At 39.8% G+C, this 25,555-nt stretch overlaps 1 protein-coding gene across 1 annotated transcript; it reads left to right on the plus strand.

Moving 5' to 3' along the window:
• Positions 1-11,302: 11,302 nt before the first annotated feature.
• On the plus strand, positions 11,303-15,268 carry fezf2 (FEZ family zinc finger 2). The gene is made up of 4 exons (XM_088422346.1): positions 11,303-12,519; positions 12,784-12,918; positions 13,009-13,141; positions 14,577-15,268. Exons 1-4 carry the CDS (start codon positions 11,620-11,622, stop codon positions 14,825-14,827), a joined length of 1,419 nt encoding a protein of 472 aa, XP_088278472.1. The 5' UTR covers positions 11,303-11,619; the 3' UTR covers positions 14,828-15,268.
• The last annotated feature ends 10,287 nt before the right edge of the window (positions 15,269-25,555 follow it).

The following is a 25,555-nucleotide window of genomic DNA, read 5'->3' on the forward strand; positions in this document are numbered from 1 at the left end:
CTTAGAAGATTGCCGAGCGGTTACAGCCATAGTCACGAGCAAGGTTAACCATGCGTGCGCCTCCTTCGTATGTTTTTTTTTCATTATCTCCTGCTTCGTTTCTATCGTCATCATCCTCTTACTTCTTCCTTTACCGCCACTAGCAATTTTGTGGCCATGTCTAACAGATAAAGTTTGCAAAGTCTTAACAACATTCCTTCCTTCCGTTTTGACTAATTTTCTCTCCTTTCTTCCGTCCTGACCAGCTGTGCCATCAAGCTAGATGAAGGCGTTCAACCAATAGCATATCGGCATTTCTGTGATTGACGTGACGCCAGCCAATAGCATCTCCGTGACTGACTCTGTGACTGACACCGTGACTGAGACAGTGACTGTGACATTGTAAGAGCAATAGCGTTCAACGTTGCTGTGATGAGCGACAACTTCTAAATTAGATGACGTAGCAAAGTGAAATTAAATGTACGAACACAATGTCCGGTATGTCGTATTGTTCGTAAGACGGAAGGTTTGTGCGTAAGTGGGGGACAATAAACCACGTGTTCCACGCTCGTAAGTCGAAATGTTCGTAAAAGAGGGTGTTCGTAAACCGGGGGCCGACTGTAGTTCAAATTTAAACCATCATTTAACTTCCCATGCATGCGCTGCAGGAGAGGAAGTTGTTGAGAGAGAGGCAAACGAAAGCAGAAAAAAAAAACCCTCTCCTGTTCAAGTTGTCCGCAGTAAGCTATTGTATGTCTTCCTAAGCAGCCATATTAACGAGCAGTAGAATCTCATGTTGCGTTTAAATTAAATGGGAATTTTGAGATTTCGCTTTGCATTCTTTTATATTCTAAGTAATTTTCGGATATGAAGGGGAAAATTAACGTTACAGAAGTGACTGTATCTTGAGGTTTCACTATACAGTATTTGAGAAATGACAATAGATTATTCCTTGGTTTTTGTCGTTTTTTTCACCAACGCGAGTGACATCACAACACTTTCAGCTAGGAAGTTGAGATTTTACATTTTGCATCAGAGTAGACATTAGGTTAGTGGTGGTTTTAAGACAAATATAACATACGCAAGTGCCAACAACCACCTGCATCATACTATGAAACGCCTAAAACTGAGGTTTTGTCCATTTTATATCAAAAATCTTTGCAACACTTTCAGCTAGGGAGTTTAAATTTTAAATTTTGCAACGGAGGAAGATTTGTGGGCTAAAATGGTGAAAATCTCAGTTTAAGGCCTTTCACAGTCAGTGCAGGTGTTTTTTGACACTTGCGTACAGCATATATGTCTAAAAACCACCACAAACCTCCTGTCTACTCTGATGAAAAATGTAAAATCTTAACTTCCTAGCTGAAAGTGATGCAAAGATTTGCAGGCTGAAAAGGTAAAAAACTCAGTTTAAGGCCTTGCATAGGCGATGCAGTTGACTTTCTACACTTACATATGGTCTATTTTTCTAAAATACACAGCAAACCTTCTGTCTACATCCCAAATATAGTTTTAATATAATATAATATAATATAATATAAAATTTGAACTTCCTAGCCGTATTGTCAATAGCCACAGATTTGGTGGTGCCTCTCCCTGTCATCTCTGGGCAATACGGTAGGTGGGGGATATCCTGAACTGTTTGCTAGCTAATTGAAGAGCACACAAAAGACAAACAACCATTCACATTCACAAACACACCATAGGGCAATTCGGAGTGCCCAATATACCTACCATGCATGTTTTGGGGAATGTGGGAGGAAGCCAGAGTACCCGAAGAAAACCCACGTCGCCATGGGGAGTACATGCAAGCAATATTCCCTCTAAGCTGTGTGCTTGTGTAATTGCACACTGCTCGCACATTCTCAGTGCACAAAAAAAATCTATGCTGCGCATTAAACAAAATGCAATATAAACATATTAAAGATCTACTATTAGACCTCATTTTATCTGATTAATTAGACCAATAATTTTGTTTTCTGTGCCATTTTGCATTGTGACTCAGCAAGTGATAAGTGTACAGCCAATGATACTATAATTTTTACTTACAACACTATAAAGCCAATCATACGCATTGACAGTGCTTGCATACGTTCGCTGCATACACTCTGTTCCGGTTCGCTAGCTTGTGCAGGTTAGCTAGCTCTTAACTCTCTTGCGGAGTTAAGAGAGGCAAATGCTAACCCCTTTTCCCGGTGAACCAACCAGCAGCAACACATCCACTCACCAAGCCAAAGTAAAAAAGAAATGCACTTCTTTTAAGATGGAATGGCTGTCAGAGTATATGCAAATAAAAAAACAAGCGGTGAAAGCAGGTGAGATTTTTTTTTTCTTTTTCCACAACTAGTGGCTCGTTTATTACCATAGTGATGAATGCAACAAACTGTACACTGTCGTGTGTGTGTGTGTGTGTGTGTGTGTGTTTAGCATTTCTACAAACTACCATCATACGTTATTCTAAGGTGTTGATTGAATCTAAGCAAAATGTGTTGTTCCCGACAGCCAAAGATTTGTTTTAGCAGAAAAATGAATCGTCAAAACATTCGCGCATGATGAAAACCAAATCAAAGACAGGAAGGGGTCCATTTAGCTAACATAGGCTTCACTTGCCTTTGATATTGTGTGCTGTTTCCATATATTTTGCCAACGTGGATAATGAACAGTGAGCTTTACACATTCCCATGTAATCAGCAGTGAGCACGAATTGCTACAGAATGCTGTATATTTAATATTCCCATAATATCCGGACATGATTGGGCAAATGTAAGTGAGAGATGACACCGGTGTGGATTAATGGGCCCAGAGATTTATGAAGGCACAAGCTGAGCTGCTTTCTCATTTAAATTCTAATCATGTGGAGAAATGAGAAGTGATAACTTTATCAAAGTAAAAGGATATCCAACTGACCAGCAAAGCACGATGTAGGCGCAGGTCCGACAGGTTGCTGCTGTTGTCTGGAATCCTGCTGTAATTTGGATGTGCGAACAAATTGGCATCTTGGAGCGGTCTGCCAGGCAGAGAATCTAATGACAACACACAAATGAAAAGAGCCCATGTGCAGAATATCCAGCTGCTAAAAAAACTGGTTTGTGACTTGTTCTTAGTGATGTATTTCATTTTTACAGCTTTTCACAGTGTCCTTTAAGGTAAGCAGCACCCGGGAGATATGGTTATTTTTGTAACGCTGTTTTGCGTGCCAGAAGTGTCAAAATTGACAACCATATGAGAGGGCAGGTAGATGTCGGATCCTTTTAATAAAAGCAATGGGTAAAGCCTCTTAAGTTTGAATGCAACAAAACCTTTCATAATGGCCTTAAGAGCAGACAACAAGTCCGCTGATTAATTTTCGATCTTTTCCATGAAAGGAGTAGCTTATAGTTTAAAGCAATCTCACACAATATTCAGACGAGTCAGAAGAGCAGATTGGGTCATACCTCAAGGGATGAATAGCACAGGACTGTATGTCCCTTTTCATAGACCTTTACTGTAAAATCCCATATGTGGGTGGGGGGGGGCAAGTGTTGTTATTATTCGTTATATGGCAAAGGTTAATCCCCTTCTCCTGCTGGCACATTTGTTTGTGCACACCTCTCCTTTGTCCACTGCTATCTTAATGGATGGGCTCTGTAAAAATAACTAATTAGCTTTTTTTTTTTGTTATAATTAGCGAAATGTGAAGTGTGTTAATCAATCTTTTCGTTTTTTTAACTATTTTTTGCTGCCAATTTTGTCGAACAAAAGTAATCTGTTGAATATATGAAATGGTTGCTCTGTACCCACCAACTGCCCAAAGCATGTTGTCTTCATATGATTCACTGCAGAACCAAAGGCTTTTGGATTCAACATAACATACACACGGTGAACCGGTGGGCAGAATACTTCGAAGACCTCTTCAATCCCACCTGTCTTTCTCTGAGGAAGTAGAGTCTTCGGGCTCCGAGGTGCGCTCTCCCATCTCTGGGGCTGAGGTCACTGAGGTGGTCAAAAAACTCCTTGATGGCAGGGCCCTAGGGGTTGGATCTGCTCCGCCCAGAGTTCCTGAAGGCTCTGGATGCTGTAGGGCTGTCTTGGCTGACACACCTCTGCAACATCGCTTGGACATTGGGGACAGTGCCCCTGGATTGGCAGACTGGGGTGGTGGTCCCCCTTTATAAGAAGGGTGACCAGAGGGTGTGTTCGAACTTCAGAGGAATCACACTCCTCAGCCTTCCCGGTAAGGTCTATTCAGGGGTGCTGGAGAGGAGGGTCCATCAGGAAGTCGAGTCTCAGATTCAGGAGGACCAGTGTGGTTTTCGTCCTGGCCGTGGACCAGTGGACCAGCTCTACACCCTCGGCAGGGTCCTCGAGGGTGCATGGGAGTTCGCCCAACCAGTCTGCATGTGCTTTGTGGTCTTGGAGAAGGCGTTCGAACGTGTCACTTGGGGATCTCTTTGGTGGGTGCTTTGGGAGTATGGGGTACCAGACGCCCTGATACGAGCTGTTCGGTCCCTGTTCGACCGATGTCAGAGCTTTTTCCGCAGTTCTGGCTGTAAGTCAAATTCGTTTCCAGTGAAGGTTGGACTCTGCCAAGGCTGCTCTTTGTCACAGATTCCGATCTCAAGTGGTTGTCCCTCTTTTTTAATGATGGGGTTCGTAGGAAGTAAAAGTCAAATCCATTCCCAGTGAAAGTTGGACTCCGCCAAGGCTGCCCTTTGTCACCAATTCTGTTCATTACCTTTATGGACAGAATTCCTTGGCGCAGCCGAAGCATTGAGGGGGTCCGGTTTGGGAGCCTCAGCACTGCATCTTTGCTTTTTGCGGATGATGTGGTGCGGTTGGCTTCAGGCCATGACCTCCAACTCTCACTCAGTGATTTGCAGCCGAGTGTGAAGCGGCTGGGATGAAGATCAGCACCTCCAAATCTGAGACCATGGTCTTTAAGGTGTTGTTAATTACTCATAAAATTTTACACCGTTTAGCTCCTTCCTATCTCGTCGACTTAGCATCACCATATGTTCCGTCCCAAGAACTTCGGTCACACATTGTTTATTATCGACCCCACGGGCAAAAACGAAGTCCGCAAGAGCAAGGGCATTTTCCATTCGCGCGCCAGTACTATGGGACGCCCTACCTATGGAAGTTTGCGCAGCCACCTCAGTAGAAATCTTTAAATCCTGACTAAAAACACATTTATACTCGAAAGCATTTAGTTAATTGGCCAGTCTGCAGCTTTCTTTTCTTTTTTCCTGCCCCCTTCTCCCGGCTCGGAGAGGGGGCTAGCTAGTTGGTGAAGGTTGACTTGACCGCCCCCATTTAGCCCTGCGCTGATCGACCATCGCAGGTTAAGAGATCGACTGTCTGCGGTCCACTTGGTTGGACTGTGGGAAGGTTACTGCCCAATGGCTTTGCCTGCTGTCAAGTCATCATTGCACTATATAGCACAATATGTTTCCTGTAATCTATATTGTGTACCTGTATTTGTCTGTATTGTGTATCTATTTGTCTGTATTTGGTACATGCAGCATCCACTTCAACCTGTGGGCCTGGAAGGGGGCTGCTCCCACCTGGGGTCCCTTCTGAAGGTTTCTGATTTTCCCCAAATTGGGGTTTTTGAGTTTTTCCTTCCCCTTCTGGGAGCTTTGACAGGGGATGCTGTTGTGTACCTTACACTGAAAAGATGTCTCTGTATGACTTCTTTTTTCGAAAGAAGTCTCGACATGACCTCTTTTCATCTGTGAAGCCCTTTGAGACTTCGGTGATTCAGGGCTATTCAAATAAAATTTGATTGATTGATTGATTGATTGATTGATTGATTGATTGATTGATTGATGGATTGATTGATTGATTGATGTACATCATCATGGTTCTCGAGATATACACGTGGGGGGTGGGGGGGGTCAGGGTCCATTTTCAACGGAAAAGACATTAACAGCATGAACAACATTTTGAAGGCCACTTATTGCTCATCTGAATTTGTGCAACCCTGTTTCCCATTAGCTGTCTGATTTGCCATTCAGATCCAGAAGCCTTTTACGCAAATAAAAATGTGATCTTTTGGCATGAAGTTATAATTTCCGATATGAAATTTGCTTTCTTCAGTGACAGCAATGACCACATATAGGGGTTGACTCATAAAATGGTAAATGAGCTTGCATGGCTCCATCCAGACCATGGGTAGGCCATAGGGGGCTCTGCCCACCTACCAAGATGCTTATGCTCCCCCGCTTGAGGCACAAACATCACACACTATGTCAGAAAACTGCAACCATTCCACACCAAATGGTATGTAAACTCTACTTACAATATGCCCAAATCAGCCTACAAAAAATATCACAATAATGAACGTAATATTTTGTATTACGGATGGAAAACCTTTATTCGTATTCCTTTTTCCCTGAAGCTTAAATGAAAATTGAGTTTCTGATCTTCTTTTTATTTCTTTTCATGCCTACTGCAGACACCTGATAAACCGAATGGTACGATTGAACACTGACATATATATACTGATGCAAGATGCAAGTGAAGGCAGCATTGTCACAAATCATCTCACCGTTCCACATCCATTATGGTCGCTGCATTGACGTACTAAAGTTGGCGTCTATGTACACTATATCTGCAGTGGAAGTGTTGTCCATGTTGTCTTTAGAATACTTGTCAGAGGTTGTCACAAAGGCCGCAATTCGAGACTATTCACTGTAAGCGGCAGTGCTTTAGTGTTTATACTAATAAACTGCTTTATTTATGCATGCTAATTATGCATTGGAATGAATACTCTGGACTGAATAAGAAAAGTAAATATTGGACCATATGAAAGACCATGGAAAACAATTAAGGAGTATTATTTTCTCCGCCAATAACGTAATCTCTACTGGTGTGTAATCTAATGCTATGTTGAAAGAGAGTAGAACCTCTTGCTACTTACACATTCTGGTCTCATTTCCTCAGGTTTAATGTAAGTGAAATTTGTCACCTTGACTGCAACCTGTGAAGAAAATTGTGATTTCCTGTGATGAGATGTGCGGGATACAGTTTGCTGCAGTATCAGCTTAAAATTTCATCATCAGTATTCAGCAGTTATTAAAGAAAAGCATTTAAAAACATTTACCTAAAGGGAAAGACTACACATAGGTGGAGCATCTAAACATCAAAAATCCCCCATCAGCAATTAAAATTTATCATTAAATGTGATACTGCCAAAACTTAAAATAATTATTAATAATTTAAAATGATTTGTCCACAAAGTTTTATTAAGTCCACGAAGAGCAGGCAAGTTTTGACAAGACTGTTCACTAAATTACAAATCGCAGAAAAACATCATCATTTATTTCTTTACCACCAATTGAAAATGAAGAAAAGGCAGGAAAGGCAGTGGGTTCGAACCCCTGACCATCAAGACCATGTTTAAGTGTCCTTGAGCAAGACACTGAACCCCCAGTTGCTCCTTATGCTGCGTTGTTAGTAGGTAAATGACTAGTTCGTGTAAAGCGCTTTGAGTACCTAAGGTAGAAAAGCCCTTTATAAGTGAACGTCCATTTATTTCAATACAAAATTCATTCTTCTTTCTTTCCTCAGAAAGACTTCAATGATTTGCTTGTAGAGTTTGTCTGTGCATTTCAGTTCCAACAATAAATACTTGTCTATCGGATTTGAGTTTTCTGCTAAATGTCCGTGGGTCTGGCTTCGCTGTACTGTACACTACGCCTTTGGTGCGGATCACCCAAGCAACACAGTTAGCTTGGTTGAGTCCTTTTGTATTGACATGAACGGCAATGCTGAAAGTCGCCTCGGTCCAATTTCCGTTTTGCTCTTCTTCAGCCATTGTGGGTTAAAACAAACGTTAGTATATTTTAATTTTCTGCTAAATGTATGCTTCGATGTATGCTATGCCTTTTGGTTGCGCTAGCTCATGGTTGAGCAACATGTTATTCATTGTTTTTTTTTAAATAACTTTAACAACTTCAATATTAAACATAGTGGATCAATACAGTATAGCACCGCCTCCCTGCAGTGAGCATCCAATCACGTCACATGCAACGTGAGGCTTCTAGATGGCCACCTTATGACTCGATTGGCTATTGCAACTGTCTATTAACTATATCTATAACTATATTAATCCACGGAACGGATTAACTGTTGGCCCACTGTACTTGCAAACCTTTGCATATGCTAGCATAGAGCGACAGGAAATACCTGGCACAAATGAAAACTCTCAGGAGTTAAACGCATACAAGGCATCACTATATAACATGCTGAAGATAAGAATCAAAATTAGCTGGCATGTTGTCCACAGTCAGAATTTATTGGATCAACAAACAAACCATTGATGGGCATATTATCATAAATGACAATGTTTTTACAAAGAAAGTAGAAATTACAGAAACAACGTGTGTGTTACCGAAAGTGACTGCGCTCAAGTCAAACCACACATTCAGTTCCAAAACATTATTATGGGTGCGACCCATGCGGCCCAGTATCCGTTAATCCACGGACTGGTACCGGGCCACGGATTGGAGGTTGGGGACCTCAGCTGAAAGTAAAAGAAGATGAGCATAGCACAGCATTATTACAATCGTTTTAGGTCAGCCATTTTGTACAATTGTTGTGTTGCTTGTTTACATTTTATCTGTGTCATGTCTGTGAAACACAGTACAACACAGTAAAAATTAAAATCATGGTCTTAGAATAATCCAAGACCGATTCTCAATTTGTCTGTGAAATTTGTACCTATTAACACATAATAAATTGTGATTAAAAGCTTTTACCAGCCAAGGAGTTTCTATGCCTGCAGGCAAAAGGCAGGGGTCCCCTCAAATCAGTGCTTGAGCTAATTGCTATTCGACTTGAATAGAGGGGCCTGAGAAAAAAGCAATGAGATCAATGTTTATAACGTGGATAAGGCGCCAGTTGTGCCTGAATAAAATTTGACTATTTTTGTCAAATTTGCATATGAGAAGCACACAGACAACAGGCACTAATTCTTCCATTCTGAGATGCACTTCTAAAACACATGTCAGGATGTATTTAAAGATTATGAACAGGAGAAAAAAAAGGGTGTTGGAGGATAGCAACATGCTGAGTTAAGTATGGCACTAAGTCTAAAGAACTAAGGTAACCCTTCTTCTCCCATGTTTGAAACTGGAAAAGGATATAATTTAATCATAATAATAATTTGATCATTTAGGGATGAGTCCAACCTTATTACATGAAACTAAAGATGTGACTGTATAAGCGTGAAATTTTGTCAGGCCTATTGATGACGCATTTAACATGCACCATCAAATGAACCTTTGTACAAATGTTTTTATTTTTTGAGTAATTCGGGGTTGCTTTTATACCATGGCAAACATAAAAAGGTGGATGAACTCAAAATTTCAAGGCAACAAATTCTGAAGATTTTTCAAATTGTGCAACCAAAGAAAATGTTGTTTTGCTTTAAACACTGTGTAATCAGTATAATGGGTCCTCCATGGTTCGACCATTTTTCATTAAAAATGAATAAATTAAATATTATAAATTTCAAATACTTGCAAATAAATGTGTTCTTAATGACCAACAGTATGGTAAGTAAGGTGTCACTTATAATCTGATGCGCCATATAGTGCAAAACATATGGCATATTACTCGTGGATGGCATTCCTCCGGATATTGCCACGTCTGTTATAGTTACGGACAGCAGGTGGCAGAGTGTGTATTGCTACATTTGCCGTAATGCCCCTAAAGCTCCCAGGGGTGCAAGCGAAAAATTACACATGCTCCTTTTAATGAAAGTTGGCTCTCCCGCACACACAGTAACTAAGTTGGACTCCAACTTAAAGCTTGTAGAAACACCTCAGCAAATTGTTTTAGAGCAAATAACTCTGCTTTGTTGTGCTAACGCACAAATGTTTGAAGTTTTGCTAATGTGAAAACTGTATAGTTTCAGCAAAGGAAGACGAGTTAATGGAAGTAATCACCGCTTGTATTTTCTCCCAATTTATAAGTAAAAACACAATGCAAATTCTTTTGGACGAAACAACTTTCTTTTTTATCGTGCTACAACACTTTTGGCAATATATTATATTTAAAAATTGTATCCAACTGTATTGTTTTAGTAACCAAAAATTAAGCAATGTTTGATCAAGTCATTTGCAAAAAAAAAAAAAGTTTGCTTTGTAGGCTTTCATCAACACAATATCAGACAGGGGAAAAGCTGGAATTGAACTGTAAGGCAGATGTACTATTTAGTCTTCCACTGTGCTGCCCACAATAACATATTTCACATTAAACACAATCAGAAGTGTAAACACTGTAAATGACAATTTCACTTTTTCCCGCAATGACTTAATTTCCTCATCCTTTGCATATACACGGTAGTCATCCAAGTCAATTTAGCTTTTTGGGACTGCCTGTGCTCAAACAGCCTGCGTGCAAACTCATTAATTGAACTTGTCTTTGACGCTCTTTGTTAGCTCAACACAACACTGTGGATTCCAGCAAACTTCGTGTCTACCTCTTTAAGGAATAAAGGCATCTTATTTAATTTCCCTTAACATGCTTCTAGTGGACAAGCAAGGTCTTTTCTGCCTCCCTCCATTTCTGGAAGAAGGAAACACAAAACTAGACTCATGCAGTGCTTTAATAGCTGTAAGTGAAAGAACTTTGGGGGCTTTTTCTTCGATGCCCTTCCCCTCCCTCTATGAAAACTGCCCCTTTTGAATAGAAAGAATGAGGAACCTGGTTTATTAGGATCCAAAGGGAGCTCCTGCTTTTGAAAAGGTGGAAATATTGAAAGCACACGTTTAGATTCTTCAGTTCATACAAGCACGGAATAAGTCAGGGAGGATGCATTAATCAAATTAGAATGAGTGAGCACATGTTTGTTTGCTGGTGGACGATGAAGAATATTTGAATGGGCATATATATATATATATATATATATATATATATATATATATATATATATATATATATATATATATATATATATATATATATATATATATATATATATATAAAAACCCTTCTTTGGGGGGTACTACTATTGATGGATATAATAATAATAGCTTGCTCAATTATCATTCAATTTTCTGGGAGAGTGGGAACAAAACAGTCTTGCACTGTTTCAAGGTTCTTATGTACTACACATGACAATTTGAAAATGCGGTACATATTTCAGTAACAATCATGGAAGTTGCCCGATGAAATGAGATGATGTCCCAGGAGCCATCCCCGGTCTTGACTTTGACACCTCTGGTCAATGCATAAATGTCTTGGTGAAATATATGGGGGCGGGCCGATCAAAGTGGGCGTCAGCTACACATTTAAGAGTAGGGGTGCCCGCTGATGTCACGAGACACGAAGGCAGCAATCCTCTGGGGCGGTGTTCATGCCAACATGACACAGAGAGCACTGTCTCTTTTTTTGACACCCTTCTTACCATTAAAGAAGCTAACTCCGCTTCAACTCCATCCAGTCTCCGGGAGCTCTGAATGCAACATATTTGGTCCTCTTCTCAACTTGTCTTCTTAGTAGCCCCAACGAGTGTGCTGGTTATTCTGTGTGCACTAGTTAATGACCATTAATCCAGCACCCCTGGATGCCATTGTTGCAGCGAGGTTGCCATTTGAATGCAAATGTGGAAGAGAGTGGTAGCAAGGTGCTTATTAAACTGATGTGCCCTCCATGGTTTTTGTGGGGTTTTTTTTTTTAGTTGGGAGAACAGTCAAGAGAGTGAAAAGACAAGTGGAAGGAGGAAGACGGATATCCCGGGAATCTGTGGCAAAAAAGTTGTGTTCTGCTCCAAAAAAGAAGAAAACTCGCCAGCAAATGTCAAGCAACGGATCTCTGGAAACTGTGATGTCCTGCGGTAGGACCGGACCCGCCACGGCTCCAAAGACACTCGCCTTCTCTATCGACCGAATCATGTCCAAGAACTCGGAGCCGAGAGGGAGCGCGGACGAGCGCTCCGAGGGCAAGAAGCTGCTCGGGCTCTGCTCCCCGATCCCCTGCATGATTCCGCTGCAGCCTTTCAGCTACGACCTGCAAGCCAAGGCCCTGATGAACTACTCGGAGCTTTGGAGAGCGAGTCTGAGGGGAAGTTTTTGCAGCTCCGCCGGCGCACCGTGCAAGGGAAACTGCGGCTTGTGCGCCAAGATAGATTCGGGGTTGAGGCAGCCTGTGTTGACGGCGGGAAACAGGGTGGTGAAGCCGCAGGTGATCCACCAAGCTGTCGCTATGCCAAGTGGTGGCTCCCTCTATTACCTCAACTACCTGGACTCTGCCTATCCCCACTCGGACTTTCTGGCGGGGCACTGGCTCGGCAGCCCGCAGGCGCAGGCCTCCCTTTCGGCTCACCACAGACTTTTGCTCCTGGAAAATGCCAAACTGACCAGCAGTGCGGGGGCTGATAAAATACCCACGCACCAGTACCCTCACAAGGAGCATCTTCCGGGGCAACTGGATCAGATCGTAAAGGAAAACCAAAGCTTGAGCGCCGAAAAGAATGCTTTTAAGACTCACAAACTCAGCAGCAGCACCGGAGATGGAAAACCTAAAAATTTCACATGTGAAGTGTGCGGAAAGGTAATCGTAAACAATATTTTTTTTGTAGATTGAAAGAAATATTATACGGCAAAATGATTTGAAAACGAATTGCAAAAGAAAAAAAATCAATTTAACTGGCGTCACATATATATATATATATATATATATATATATATATATATATATATATATATATATATATATATATATATATATATATATATATATATATATATATATATACACATACACACACACACGAACGAGACCGGATTAAAAATGTACATTTCCCCAATTCCGCAGGTGTTTAATGCACACTACAATCTGACCAGGCACATGCCGGTGCACACTGGGGCCCGTCCCTTCGTGTGTAAAGTGTGCGGCAAAGGTTTCCGCCAGGCCAGCACCTTGTGCAGACACAAGATCATCCACACGCAGGTGAGAAACATCCTATTCACGCTTACGTGCCTATATTAAGACGTTTTATTTTTTTGCCAAGATGTTAATTCTATTTTTTGGCCTTTCAAGGAAAAACCGCATAAATGCAACCAGTGCGGGAAAGCGTTCAATCGGAGCTCCACGCTGAACACACACGTTCGTATTCACGCTGGCTATAAACCTTTCGTGTGTGAGTTCTGTGGGAAAGGATTTCACCAAAAAGGTAAATTACGGTTGTTAAAATATTTATTGTTCCATTTATTTTACGTGTTTTTTTAAGATAATATTCTGCTACTCGTAATAAAATGACTCACCACCCTCACATGATTTCAAGCATCATAATTAAAAAAAAACGATTCAACCCAAAATTTTAGTATCGAAATATAAACAATTTTGGGTCTATACGCGAGCTGCAAAATATGTTGATTTGAGTCCGTCAGTGATAGTCCATGACGAAAATATCGGAAGCGATGTCATGAGCTGCTTTAATTATGAGAACACCGATGCAAATGGATAGTTAGAATGTGTATTATATGATAATTGTTATTATTGTTTTGCTTCGCATTATATATACATTATACATTATACTTACTCTTGCCAACTAGTCGCTGCATAATTTCTCTCGCGGGATGAATAAAACTATCTATCTATCTATCTATCTATCTATCTATCTATCTATCTATCTATCTATCTATCTATCTATCTATCTATCTATCTATCTATCTATCTATCTATCTATCTATCTATCTATCTATCTATCTATCTATCTATCTATCTATCTATCTAATCACTCATCATCATAATTATTATCATTATCATTATTGCTGTTTGTTGTTGTTGTTTTTGTAAGCAGTTGTAATTTCGGTGAAATAGAAAGAAAATAGTTGCATTCCCGCAGATGAGCGTGAAAGCATCAGTGAAAATAGGACATGTCACTTTATACTGACTAATTCCCTCTTCAAGTGGGCAGTATTTGCTCTGGGTCAACTGCTAGACCTCAACAAAGTTGGGAATCTGCGCTATTTTTCAACTTGTCGCCACGCTTGAGTTTGATGAAGTTTGACAACTTCTTGACTTCTACACACAAATCCGGGATTAATGAAGTCTGATCAGTGCTGGCCAAGCATGACGGCTCTATAACTTAACAATGAACTGCTGACCTTGCGGGGGGAACAGAAAACGGGGCCTTCTTTTATGCTCACTTTTGGGAAATTCTGTAAGCAATAGCCTGTCACTTTCACTCTGCAGTCGCCTCACCGTCCTATATAGCAATTTACTCTTATCTGTATTACAAGAAAAGTTAACTTTCTGTTTCACAGATTAAGGATTTTTTTAAAATAAATATAAAGATTGTAATTTTATTTCTGAAGAAAAAATAATATCCACATCTCGAAGGTAGAAAATGTTTTTCACTGGGCTCACGCGCTCTGGCGGCACACGTTTACTTCTGTTTCCATGCATTAATTTTGTTACAATAATTCTATCTCATTTTGACAAACCATGTTTGCTTTTGTGAAACGTTTTCACATCTTTCGGGTATTTTTGCGTACATCTTTGCTTATTGGTTAATTATTCAAAAATGGTTTGGCCCTTAGTTGTTTGTGAGCACCATTCACTGCATGTAACGCATTTGCGCTTCAATGCGTTCCTTCCTAAAGGTAACTACAAGAACCACAAACTGACTCACAGTGGGGAGAAGCAGTACAAGTGCTCCATCTGCAACAAGGCCTTCCATCAGATCTACAACTTGACCTTCCACATGCACACGCACAATGACAAGAAGCCATTCACCTGTGCCACATGTGGAAAGGGTTTCTGCCGCAACTTTGACCTGAAGAAACACATCAGAAAATTGCATGACAGCTTCTCTTCTGTCACGGATAGAGAACCCAGAGAGCTCCAGAGCTGAATTACCCTCCGAAATGTTCATATGCGTTCCATCCAGATGAGAGGCCTAAAACAGACTGCCTTATCCTTTACATTTGTCGCCAAGATTGTTCCTGCAAGAAAGGTGGGGATCTAATCCCCTTTGTCACTCTTGACATTTCATATACTGAGAGTCATGATTAAGAAAAAAATTCAAGGATTTTTTTGTTTTGTTTATTTCTGTTAAGAAATGTATTTGATGCTTGGCCCAAGCGTCATATACAGTAAGAGAATGATTAAATTGTACATAAAGCGAAATGATATTTAAGACATGAATAATTTGAAGTGCATGTCTTTATTTTGGTGTACATTTTGCTGACTTTGTTCATGTTAATACATAAATTATAACTTATAATAATGAATGTTTGAGCCACATTGTTTGAAAATAAAACTGAAAGAGCGGCAGAAAGTTTCTGTCTTTGCACTCAGTGTGTGAATGTCATTAAAAGTCATCGTTCGCGTGTATGAAATCGGCATTAAAATCAATGTTGATACATTGATTTGATTATAAGAAGTCTAATCACAATTGGAATGTAAACCGAATGCCACATAGGCCTACATGTGATTTCCAAAACCTTTCCATGTATTTTCTAATTACATACGAAGCACATATGTTTATCAATGCGACGATTACAAAAATTAGACCGACTATCACGACAAGAAAGATATATTGAGAATGAGTTTAATGGCGAAGTGCTGTTTCAAATCACATATAGACACAGTCACCTGTGTGTGCTCTGTGAGCACTTTGCCTCAACATTTATTGGCAGGCACGATCTCACTAATACCACATTTACACTTGACTCTGGTAATGTCGCAAATGATCAAAAATAACATGGACTCTTGAAAACGAATTACATTAAGCAGCTAAACGGCCTCTGGAGGCTTGATGGCGGAGTGAATGCATATGAAGGCCTTGGGTTCAGCACATCATCAGAACCGGTGATAATGGAACACTCAGGCACAGCTCTTCATCGGACCTCTGCGTTAATAGACCACAAGTTATTCTCTGCACGGCTCCAAGAACAATATTATCCTTGCACACATTCTGTTGAGCGGTAGATCCGTGCTCCCAAATGCAGATCTTTCTATTAAAAGTTAATTAGCTCAAGCGGCTCGGCCATGGCCTGTCGAGTCTTGACTAAGTGTGACTATAACGTAGATTCTGCTCACCACCTGTCTGACTGTCACACCACTTTCAAATGACATGCTCAAGCTCCTTTTTTTTTTTTCCTAACGGCCCTTTAGCAGCATGTACCGGCACTGTCATGACATGAAATGTCGGATATTCTCTTGTGGCTATCACAAAGCCTGTCAATTCTAAAATTAAATGCCCTTGTCCTCAACGCCTTATTTTTGGAGTGTTAATATAATAATTAACTTTAAACTGTTCTAGAGCTAGGCCTCCTTTCTGTGACCAAAGGAAAAACCCAGTGCGGAACATTTGATCGGCGGAGCTACGTAGAGCCCAGGGTTAGTGTCACCCGCTGAACCCCCCCCCCCCCCCCCCACACACACACACATGGGTTATTCTAAAACAAATTTTTACATGGATGCAGTACTATTACACAAATAAAATCCACAATTAATCCGAAAACAAGCAAAAAAAAGTCTTTAAAAAAGACGGTTAAGATTATGTTAATGTTTAATCAGCGCTATTACTTTCATAAATCACCACCAAAGTCATTGTTTATATTTTCAACGCAGTTATCGTTCATGGAACACAAACACACACAGATGTGATATTACACAGACTTTAGATTTTTTTTGTCATATGCTTTTTATATATTATTTGAATGAATATACAATTGAGTCCATTATGCAAAATGGTGCCTGCCGTTTGTGACAAAACTCTTTTTAGCTGAATACATCAGCCCATGAGATAGAAGTAAAGCGCATGGATGCACAAAAGGAAAGCAAGTGCAAAAAATGCCTTTATAATTAAGGCCAGCACAGTGTAGCTTTCAGACTTCTTCCTGCTCGATGATGGGCATTGATCTTAATTGAGGTTATTGAATGAAACGGACTGTGGATGATTTGAAAATGGCTGGTACATGCGGCCAACCCTGACCACAATCACTAAGGTGTTGAGCTGTTCCGTCACTCATGTTCACCTTGCTGAAACTATGGCGATACGCCAAAATGCATGACTGTAAGTTAAACAAAATGTATTAAAATGATACTTTTTTCACGCGCTTTTTTCACGCGCCAGTATGGCATTCAATTTTATTATGATCCATTTTCTTCGGAAAGTGAGACTGAGATGTTTCAATTGAGGGGTAGTTCTGCGATTGACATATACTTAAGGCGGCTTCTCTTCAATTCAAAGCAGAGCGCGGGGCGACAGGACCCGACAGGACTTTCACAAGATCGCACCGCACTTTGCTTGTGCGCAAGGCAAACTGCTTTATGGCTGCGGGGCCCGACAACGTGGGAGCAGTAAATAAAAAAAAATAAAAAAAACCTGAAGGCTACCAGGTTGGCCTTTTTTTCCCTGCACCCCCCTTCCTGCGCACCTCTTCAACATCTGAGCAACTGCATCAGCATCCACAAACACGTTAATTGACGAGCCGGGCCTTTAATTACCGCGAGCCCAAACCGAGGAGATTAAGAGCGCTGAAGAGCCAGCGCGCGTTAATCAGCTGTCAACAACATGAGGACATCTTTCTATGGCTCCCTGCGCCACCGCGGGATCACCAGGGATTGAGGCAATTTACGAGCCACAAAGGAGCTCGTTTGAGACAGGAAGAGAAAAAAAGAGAGAGGCGGACTTTTTGTTTAGCCGATTGAATTGATTGTAAATGGGAGATTAGCGGGGAAGCTTTAGCAGCGGCCTGTAAATGCGCGATTGGAAGGGGGAGGGGGGACCAATTAAGTCTACCAAATGTTAACTTACATCAGTTTCCCCTCAGTTTAGCCCACATGAAATTCCAATTAAAGCGTCCCTTGCTCAAAAGCCTTAATTCTTTTGGAACGGGTCGAGGCTGTGACACTTTTTTGTGCCTGCGACACAGACTTCCCTCCCACCACATATGTGATGGGCCATTTGGATAGCAGTTCATATATATATATATATATATATATATATATATATATATATATATATATATATATATATAGATAGATAGATAGATAGATAGATAGATAGATAGATAGATAGATAGATAGATAGATAGATAGATAGATAGATAGATAGATAGAGGTAAATGCATTTACCTATAGAGATAACTTGTAAGTACTTGGGTCAATTTTTTTGTTTCAGTTGAAATAACCTAAATTCTTCATTTGAGCAATGATACAACATCCAAATAATGCTTTATTCAAATAGGAAGCCGCTTCAGTGTGTCCATTTTGAGTAAACGATTCATGTATTAGAGTAAAGCTCTTTCCTAAAGTTTGATTATGCAAATATTTCGTCATTCCATCATGAGATCACAGTCTTGGAAAAGTATTATTATTGTTTAAACGCCGAAAGAGATTGCTCCCATATGTCCAGAATACAAATAATTGAAACATTTTTATTTCTAACTTCAGGACCATTTTAATGTATTTGAACTGTTCCTCTGTTCACATGGTGGGTATACTTAATTTGTAAATCCAATTGACCATATATGTATGACGTGTATGTTCAAAAAACGTGGACCTGCATAAATGCCCCTCTCCCATGGATTCCCTCATTAGGAATTGGCCCTTTAGCACAATGAGTCCCCAGGATTTATTGTAAGCATTGAGGGGTTAATGAGCAGTGGCTTCACTAAACTCCAGGCTCTATTCCTGCTTTAAATGAATTCAGCACAGCAGGGATAGAACAGATCATTTTGCATTTTCAAATGCCAAGACAATATTTAAATGCACAAAAACTAGATACATTTGTTTTTTGCCACACATGTCTGACAAGGAAAATAAGGTTACTCGACATTCAAAAACACAGACGTCTTGAGTCCTACATCGATGAGTGCTGGATGTGATGAATGGGAATGAGGCACTCAAGAAGCAGATTAAACCAAACAGACGCATCATTCAAAGCAGCACCTCGTTTGGATTTTTTTTGTACTCAACCTGAAATCTTCCACACCATTAACCTCATCAGAATGTCTTGAAGACTGTGGTCAGCAGCTACTTTGTCGATAGTATGTGCAAATTGTACCACCGTGTCTCCCTTGGCGTGTCAAATGTGCAAGTGTGTAGAGCCTGAGAAGCTTGTTGCTATACATGCTCAGCACCTAGGAACAGGAAAAGAGATTCCATTGTTTATGCGATGCCAGACGTATCTGTTTCTTTGTCTAGGGCAGCGGTGCCCACACATTTTTGTCCTGACATCTAGTTTTCCAGAGCACAAGCAACGTGGAAATAGTTTAATGGTCATCAATAAACATTCCAAACAAAGCTGCTCCTTTTCAATTCCTAATTGTCTGCAGGAAAATGTAAACACAGTAATAATCTAAAATGAATAAAAATAAGTGCCAAGAGCGGGCATTCCTCCCACAGGGAGGAATAAAGAAATGTCGCATCTGCATGTTAACCACTCCGCTACTCGGTACCACAGTTTTGCTGGCGCAAAAGTTATACCTGTAGATCTAAACAAGTGTTCCAGTTGGGGCACAAGTTAATCTGGTGCTTAGTTTGACTACGCCCATGTTAACTGGCCCCGAGGAAGCAACTTGACATGGTCGCTATTGTCTTGCATTCACGTCACTTTAAATTCATACACTACCTCAGGCTTTTAGGGGTTGAACTCAATAATGACCGTTACAAGTATATATGCATACATACAAAATAATTTATGTAAAAAAAAAAAAGACGCATATACGTGGTTCAAGCGATATTGCACTCGGCTCTCTTCTCAATCCTACATCCGAAAAGGGGAATTTATGACAGTTTGTTTTCGTTCGATTGCATTTAACACTCATTCGTAATCATACGGAACAGCATTTTCATTCATCAACCTCTGCAAAGATAAGAACTGTTAGTATGTATGAATAATGTATGTATGATGTATGATGTTGAGGTGCTCTATTGCACTCTGTGTTACTCTGTTTTGAAGAATTGTGTCGAATGTGTTGTAAGAGGTTCATTTTCCCATATTATAACAAATGCATCATAGCTGTAAAACTATTCGTTGTTGCGTGCGAACACTTGACGTTAGTTGCATTTTTGTTTACCCTTTCATGGCAGCTCAGCTAAAGTGCACGGGAAGCAGACGTGAATAGTCGCATTGCACCTATTGTAATAACTGATATTGTCACCAAAAAGGAATTGGTGAAGTATTGCTAAATGAAGTATTGTCTTATCGGGTGAGCCTTCTTTCGACAAAGTATTTACGCAAACCGTTCCCAATATGGACATTGAAGCGGCAAACTCAACATATGTATACCTATACATATGCAGTAAGTATGTATACATGTACATACACATATGCAGCAGTGGTGGTGCGTGCGTTTCACACTTAGGCCTTCAGTGATTCGGCCCCCTCAGAAGCACACGTACGCATTACTGGGCTACACAGGCTATTTTCTGGAGCATATAAACATCTATAAACCGGCATCAACAATTAAAACTTATCATTATATGTGATACTGCCAAACTGAAATTGTTTAATCATAATTTTAAATTATTATTATTATTACCAAGTGTCACGTAGGTGCAACATGTTGGCGATGGATGTGGAACGTGGATCCAAAATGTATGCAGGGAGGCAAGATGAGACAGGCTCAAAAAAAGATTTATTACTCACAGAAGCTGAGCGAAACACCAGAGCTGGAAAATGCTCATGACAGGTGACACAAATTACACTAATGACAGACGCCAGGGAAAAATAACACAAACCCAAAAGCAAAATAAGTCAAACTCCACAAAATAAAGCCAGAACAGGAAAAACTCAAAACATGACACCAAAAGCAGGCAAGCTCTAACAAGATTGTACGCTAAATTACAATCACACTTTAATATAAAAACATCATTTTATTTCTTTACCTTGAATTGAATGTGAACAAAATGAAATTACAAAAACATATTAAAAATGAAAAAAACAAATCAAATGCTTGACTCACCAAAATGCCGTGTCTCCCACTTCTTTCAATACAAAATCTATTCTTCTTTCTTCCCTCAGAAAGACATCAATGACTTCCTTGTAGAGTTTCTGCAGGACGCAAATGCTGTATGTCGCATTGGTCCAATTTCCGTTTTGTTCTTCTTCAACCATTGTGGGTTGGTTGAACAGGACATCTTTGCAGCACTTATTCGTGTCGCAATCGACAAGTGATTAGCTAATATCCTTGAGCCATGAGAAAAGTACCTGACAGCCTTTCGCCATTACTTCCGCTGTAAGCTTTTGCTCATCGCGCCTTTTAATTTTGCGCATGCTAAGGAACTCAATACACACTTCCGTGCATGTAGGCACGCAGGCTAACTTCCAAACAAAAAAAATATTTAACATGGCTTTGCACGAAACATTTTAACAATATGTTCAACACTCCCACTCAAAGACATGTTCATACCTTTCTATCGTGAATAAAACTAAAGTTCACATTGAAAAGTTTCCCATATAAACAAATAAGCAGATTGTCATACGTTTTACTTTCTTTTTTTTCATTCCCCGAACAAATTTCCCTTGAACCTTTCCATTCTTGCTTTTTTCACAGCCCTAGTGACTACATCAGCTGCCATATTTACAGTAGGGCAGTACTCTTTAGATATTTTACCATCCATGTGTGCCGATTGTATAAAGTGATATTTTGAGTCTTTATTTTCCTTAGGTGTGATTCGGTGCGCGATTGGTTGTTCCATCTGAGATAGGCACCAACAAGCCTGCGACCCTTGTGAGGATAAGCGGCTCTAGACAATGGATGGTTGGATGTTTGCTCCTTTGCCTGTATACTAGGTTCTTAGATAGAGCAATTGTCCCTTAATTGTACTCATAGATTTTCACTGGTTAGTGCTGGTCTTTACTATTCATGCCTTTAAGTAGTTGTACAAGGCACATACATTCTTGAGTAGTAGTGGATGCTAATGCCATACATTCAGCTTCGCAGGTTGCCAAATCTACTGTTGGTTGTTTTCTACTTTTCCAAGATATTATTGGACCATTCTTATTTTGGATGAAACAATATCCAGTCGTACTTCTATCATTTTTGTCAGATGCCCAATCAGCATCGCTGTATGCCTCACGTTTAAGTAGTTTCTCACCTCTTTGAAAGTTTAATTTTTGACTGATGGTACCCTTGAAATACCTCAGCAGGTGTTTGTTTTTTGTCCAATGTTGTTGTTTTGGTTCTGCCTGGTGTTGTGATAATTTACCTACAACCCAGCTCAGGTCAGGTCTAGTAGATGTTGCAATGTATATAAAACTTCCAACCATCTCTCTATATCCTGTCAAATTAATGACTTCACCCTCAGTGTCTACGCGTAACTTTTGTTCACATGGGTTAGATATCGACGTGCATTCGGACATTACAAATTTTGCTAGAATTTTCCAAAAATGCCTTTCTTGTGTCATTTTAATCTGCTTTTTACTTTGTTCAAAATCAATTCCTACAAAGTATTTAAGTGGTCCCATATTTTTCATCTTAAATTTTTCTTTCAACATTTGTTTAATATCACAAAGTAATGTGTTATTAGTCGCTGTTGCAATTAGGTCATCAATGTTCATGTAATAACATATTCCAATTGTGTCCAGACTATTTTAACCCATGCAATGATTTGTTGAGTTTGCACACCAAAAGTGCTCCAGTGTCGGACGTGACTTCAAAACCTTTTGGCTGCTCCATGTACACTTCAAAATCCATTGAAGCATGGAGGTAGGCAGTTTTTGCGTCCATCTGATGTAGAGTCAGTTCCTCCTGTACTGCCACCTGCATCAATGCCTTCCCTCTGATCATAGAGCCATTTGCCACATATCTGGCTCTACAAGTCTCAGATCCATCTGGGCTGTCTTTAATGGTATAAATCTAGCAACCCCCCCACTGCATGTTTACCCTTTGGCTGGTGGGGTAAATCTGATAGTATGGTTTTTCTTTCAATTAGTTCATGTCTTCTATGTTTTTGGCACACCGTAAGTCACTCTGTAAAAATAATCAACACTTTTATCCTCATTGTTATATTCAGATTTACATTGGTACTATTTGAGATATCAGGAGGCTTTCTTTGTCTTATAGGATACCTCCGTTCTACCTGCTCTTCCTTAATGGCATCATTCTGCTTCACATCAGTTTCTATAGTCTCCTCAACAACCTCCTCCTTGCCTTCATCAGGCACTGTATGACTCAGCTTGACCATTGTTGGTGGTATTTCTTCATAATAATTCCAAGCTGTATGTCATCTGTCTGAGTCTGTCTGTGTTGTTTTTGGAGATTGACTTCACTAATCTATGTTTTAGAACTTTTCCTGTCTCGTGTTAGTAAATGTCATTATGCTGGACTGTATTTATCATAACCAATGGAAATACCCTTTTCGTATTTTGAATCCAGCTTCTTTTTCTCTTGTTTGTACATGTATCAGTCTGAACCAAAAATCTTCATGTGCAATAAATTAGGAACTTTTGGAAGGCAAGCCTTTTGGGGTCCTTCCATGTGTTCATCCAATTCCAGGTTCAGTCAATAACTGGACTTCAGAGGCATAAAATATGATAAACACTTCGAAGTGTTTAATGCAGAATATTCTGGGCACAAATGTGATGCAAGTAAAGGCTGCGCTCAAGCATAAGTGCAAAGAGCACATCCAAGGCAAGTTCTTTATACTAGGGAGGTACTGAAAACTTATCGAAACTTATCGAAATAAAACTTATCAAAACAAAACCGAAATTTAGCAACTGCTTGGGTACATGGTTTAGAACTAAAAATAAATCACTGTTTGTTTGTTTTTTTAATAATACTGTAGTTGTGGCTTTTTCAATAAAGTTGGGTCAAATACGGCAAGTAAATGAAGTGGCTGAGTTAAGGTTGAATTAAGGCTGATATCTGGTACCAGGTCTGAAAATTGCCTGGCCCAACATCGGGCCAGATTTGGGCCAAGCTCTGGTTGTACAATCTGGCTCAGATGTGGGCCTCATGTAACCCACCAAAGGCTCACATTCATTCACGTATGTTGACAACCTGTGAGTGAGTGATGTGGTCCAGCACTGGGCTGGACCAATTTTGATATGCAGGTAGTTGTTCAAAGAGGTTTCAGCGGTGGCCTGTTATTTAAAGATCATCATCTTTCAAAAGGTAGCTGGTATTGTCACGGGAGTAATGTAGGACCCAGAAGCACTTGAGGCAGGTAGGAGTCTATCTCGGGTATTTATTTAAAAAAACAAACAAGGCCGGAATGCAAACTTAAATAAGTGGCGGGAGACCGGCAGGCCAAGCTTTATCCGGCATGAAGTATAAAGGCTTAAATACATGCTTGAGGTTTAAAGACGTAAAAGTTGTTCCATACAGCCCTTATGACTGCCATGCTTTGTGACTGGTATGGCGGATTGCTTACAATGCATTCAAGAATAAATTGAGCATAAAAAAATCAACTATGAAATTGCATATGGTAAAACCTTTGAATAAGCTCCAAGCATTCATAATTCAGTTTATTCAGACATATACATCTCATTACATTTAGATTATCTGTGCATGCAAATCAATTAAATACATTTTCCATCCTGCTCTCAACGCTATATCTCTTGATTCTATTATTGCCATTGTGTCATTCTGAGGTAGGATCAGTTGATTTGGGGATGTCCAGTGCCACTGCTAATATTTTGACCCAATCTGACCCTAGTGGGAAACGTCTTGTTCTTTTTTTACTCATTGATAGTGAATGTCTTTTCTTTGCGCACACAATTAAAAGGACATTTTGTCTGAATGCATTTTAACTTGCTTCTCCCCAACAAACCTTGGGAATTGGAACCATCCCTCCAAATGTTTAACATTCATAAGCATAAGGCATTCAAACAATTCTCATAAATATCTTAGAAATGAGCTAACAATAAAGTTGGGTCAAATATAAAGTCAAAGACAAAGGAACTCAATGTCTTTGTGGCAATAAAATCGTTGGAATTGAAAATAATTATGCCATTCCGGATATTAATCCTGAAATAATAATGAAACGAGATAACACAAATTACATGTATCAATGACGGCACTATTAAATTTATATTTCTACACGATGATACATGATCATATCATATAGACGTTTCAGCATAGTGCTGTGACATAAGGACAAAATTTATATACAAAAGTCATATCAACCTTCAAACTAAAGTCCAAAACCATGCACGTTTGATTTTTATTATTTATTGTTGTAGCCCAGCTGTATGGATTTGGGCTTAGAAATGTAAGAGTTACTGAGTCCCACTGTTAAAATGTTTAACTTCTTGCGACGAGGCGAAATGAGCGGAATTACATTTTGCTTTCAGTATAGCGTGGCTCCATATGCGTCCTTCACGTCAACCAACGCCATGTTGCGCGAACTACGTTGACACCAATTCAAAATGTGCAGTTTCTTTGCCTTTCACGTGCTCAATCTGAACGCAGCAAAATACGCTCATAATGTACTATGCAATGTAATTTTATATATATATATATATATATATATATATACACACACAGTATGTCTTCATTCTATGCATATTATTTTAGACAAATATTACTGCGGTACTGTACACATATTTATTTAAATCTTAAATGATTAAACCTGATACACTAACTGAACAGTAGCTACCACTTTCCATCTTTTGAACTCT

This window comes from Hippichthys cyanospilos, chromosome 9, assembly GCF_059441005.1.
Source record: "Hippichthys cyanospilos isolate Australia breed blue-spotted pipefish chromosome 9, RoL_Hcya_1.0, whole genome shotgun sequence".
In the NCBI taxonomy this organism is placed as follows: domain Eukaryota; kingdom Metazoa; phylum Chordata; class Actinopteri; order Syngnathiformes; family Syngnathidae; genus Hippichthys; species Hippichthys cyanospilos.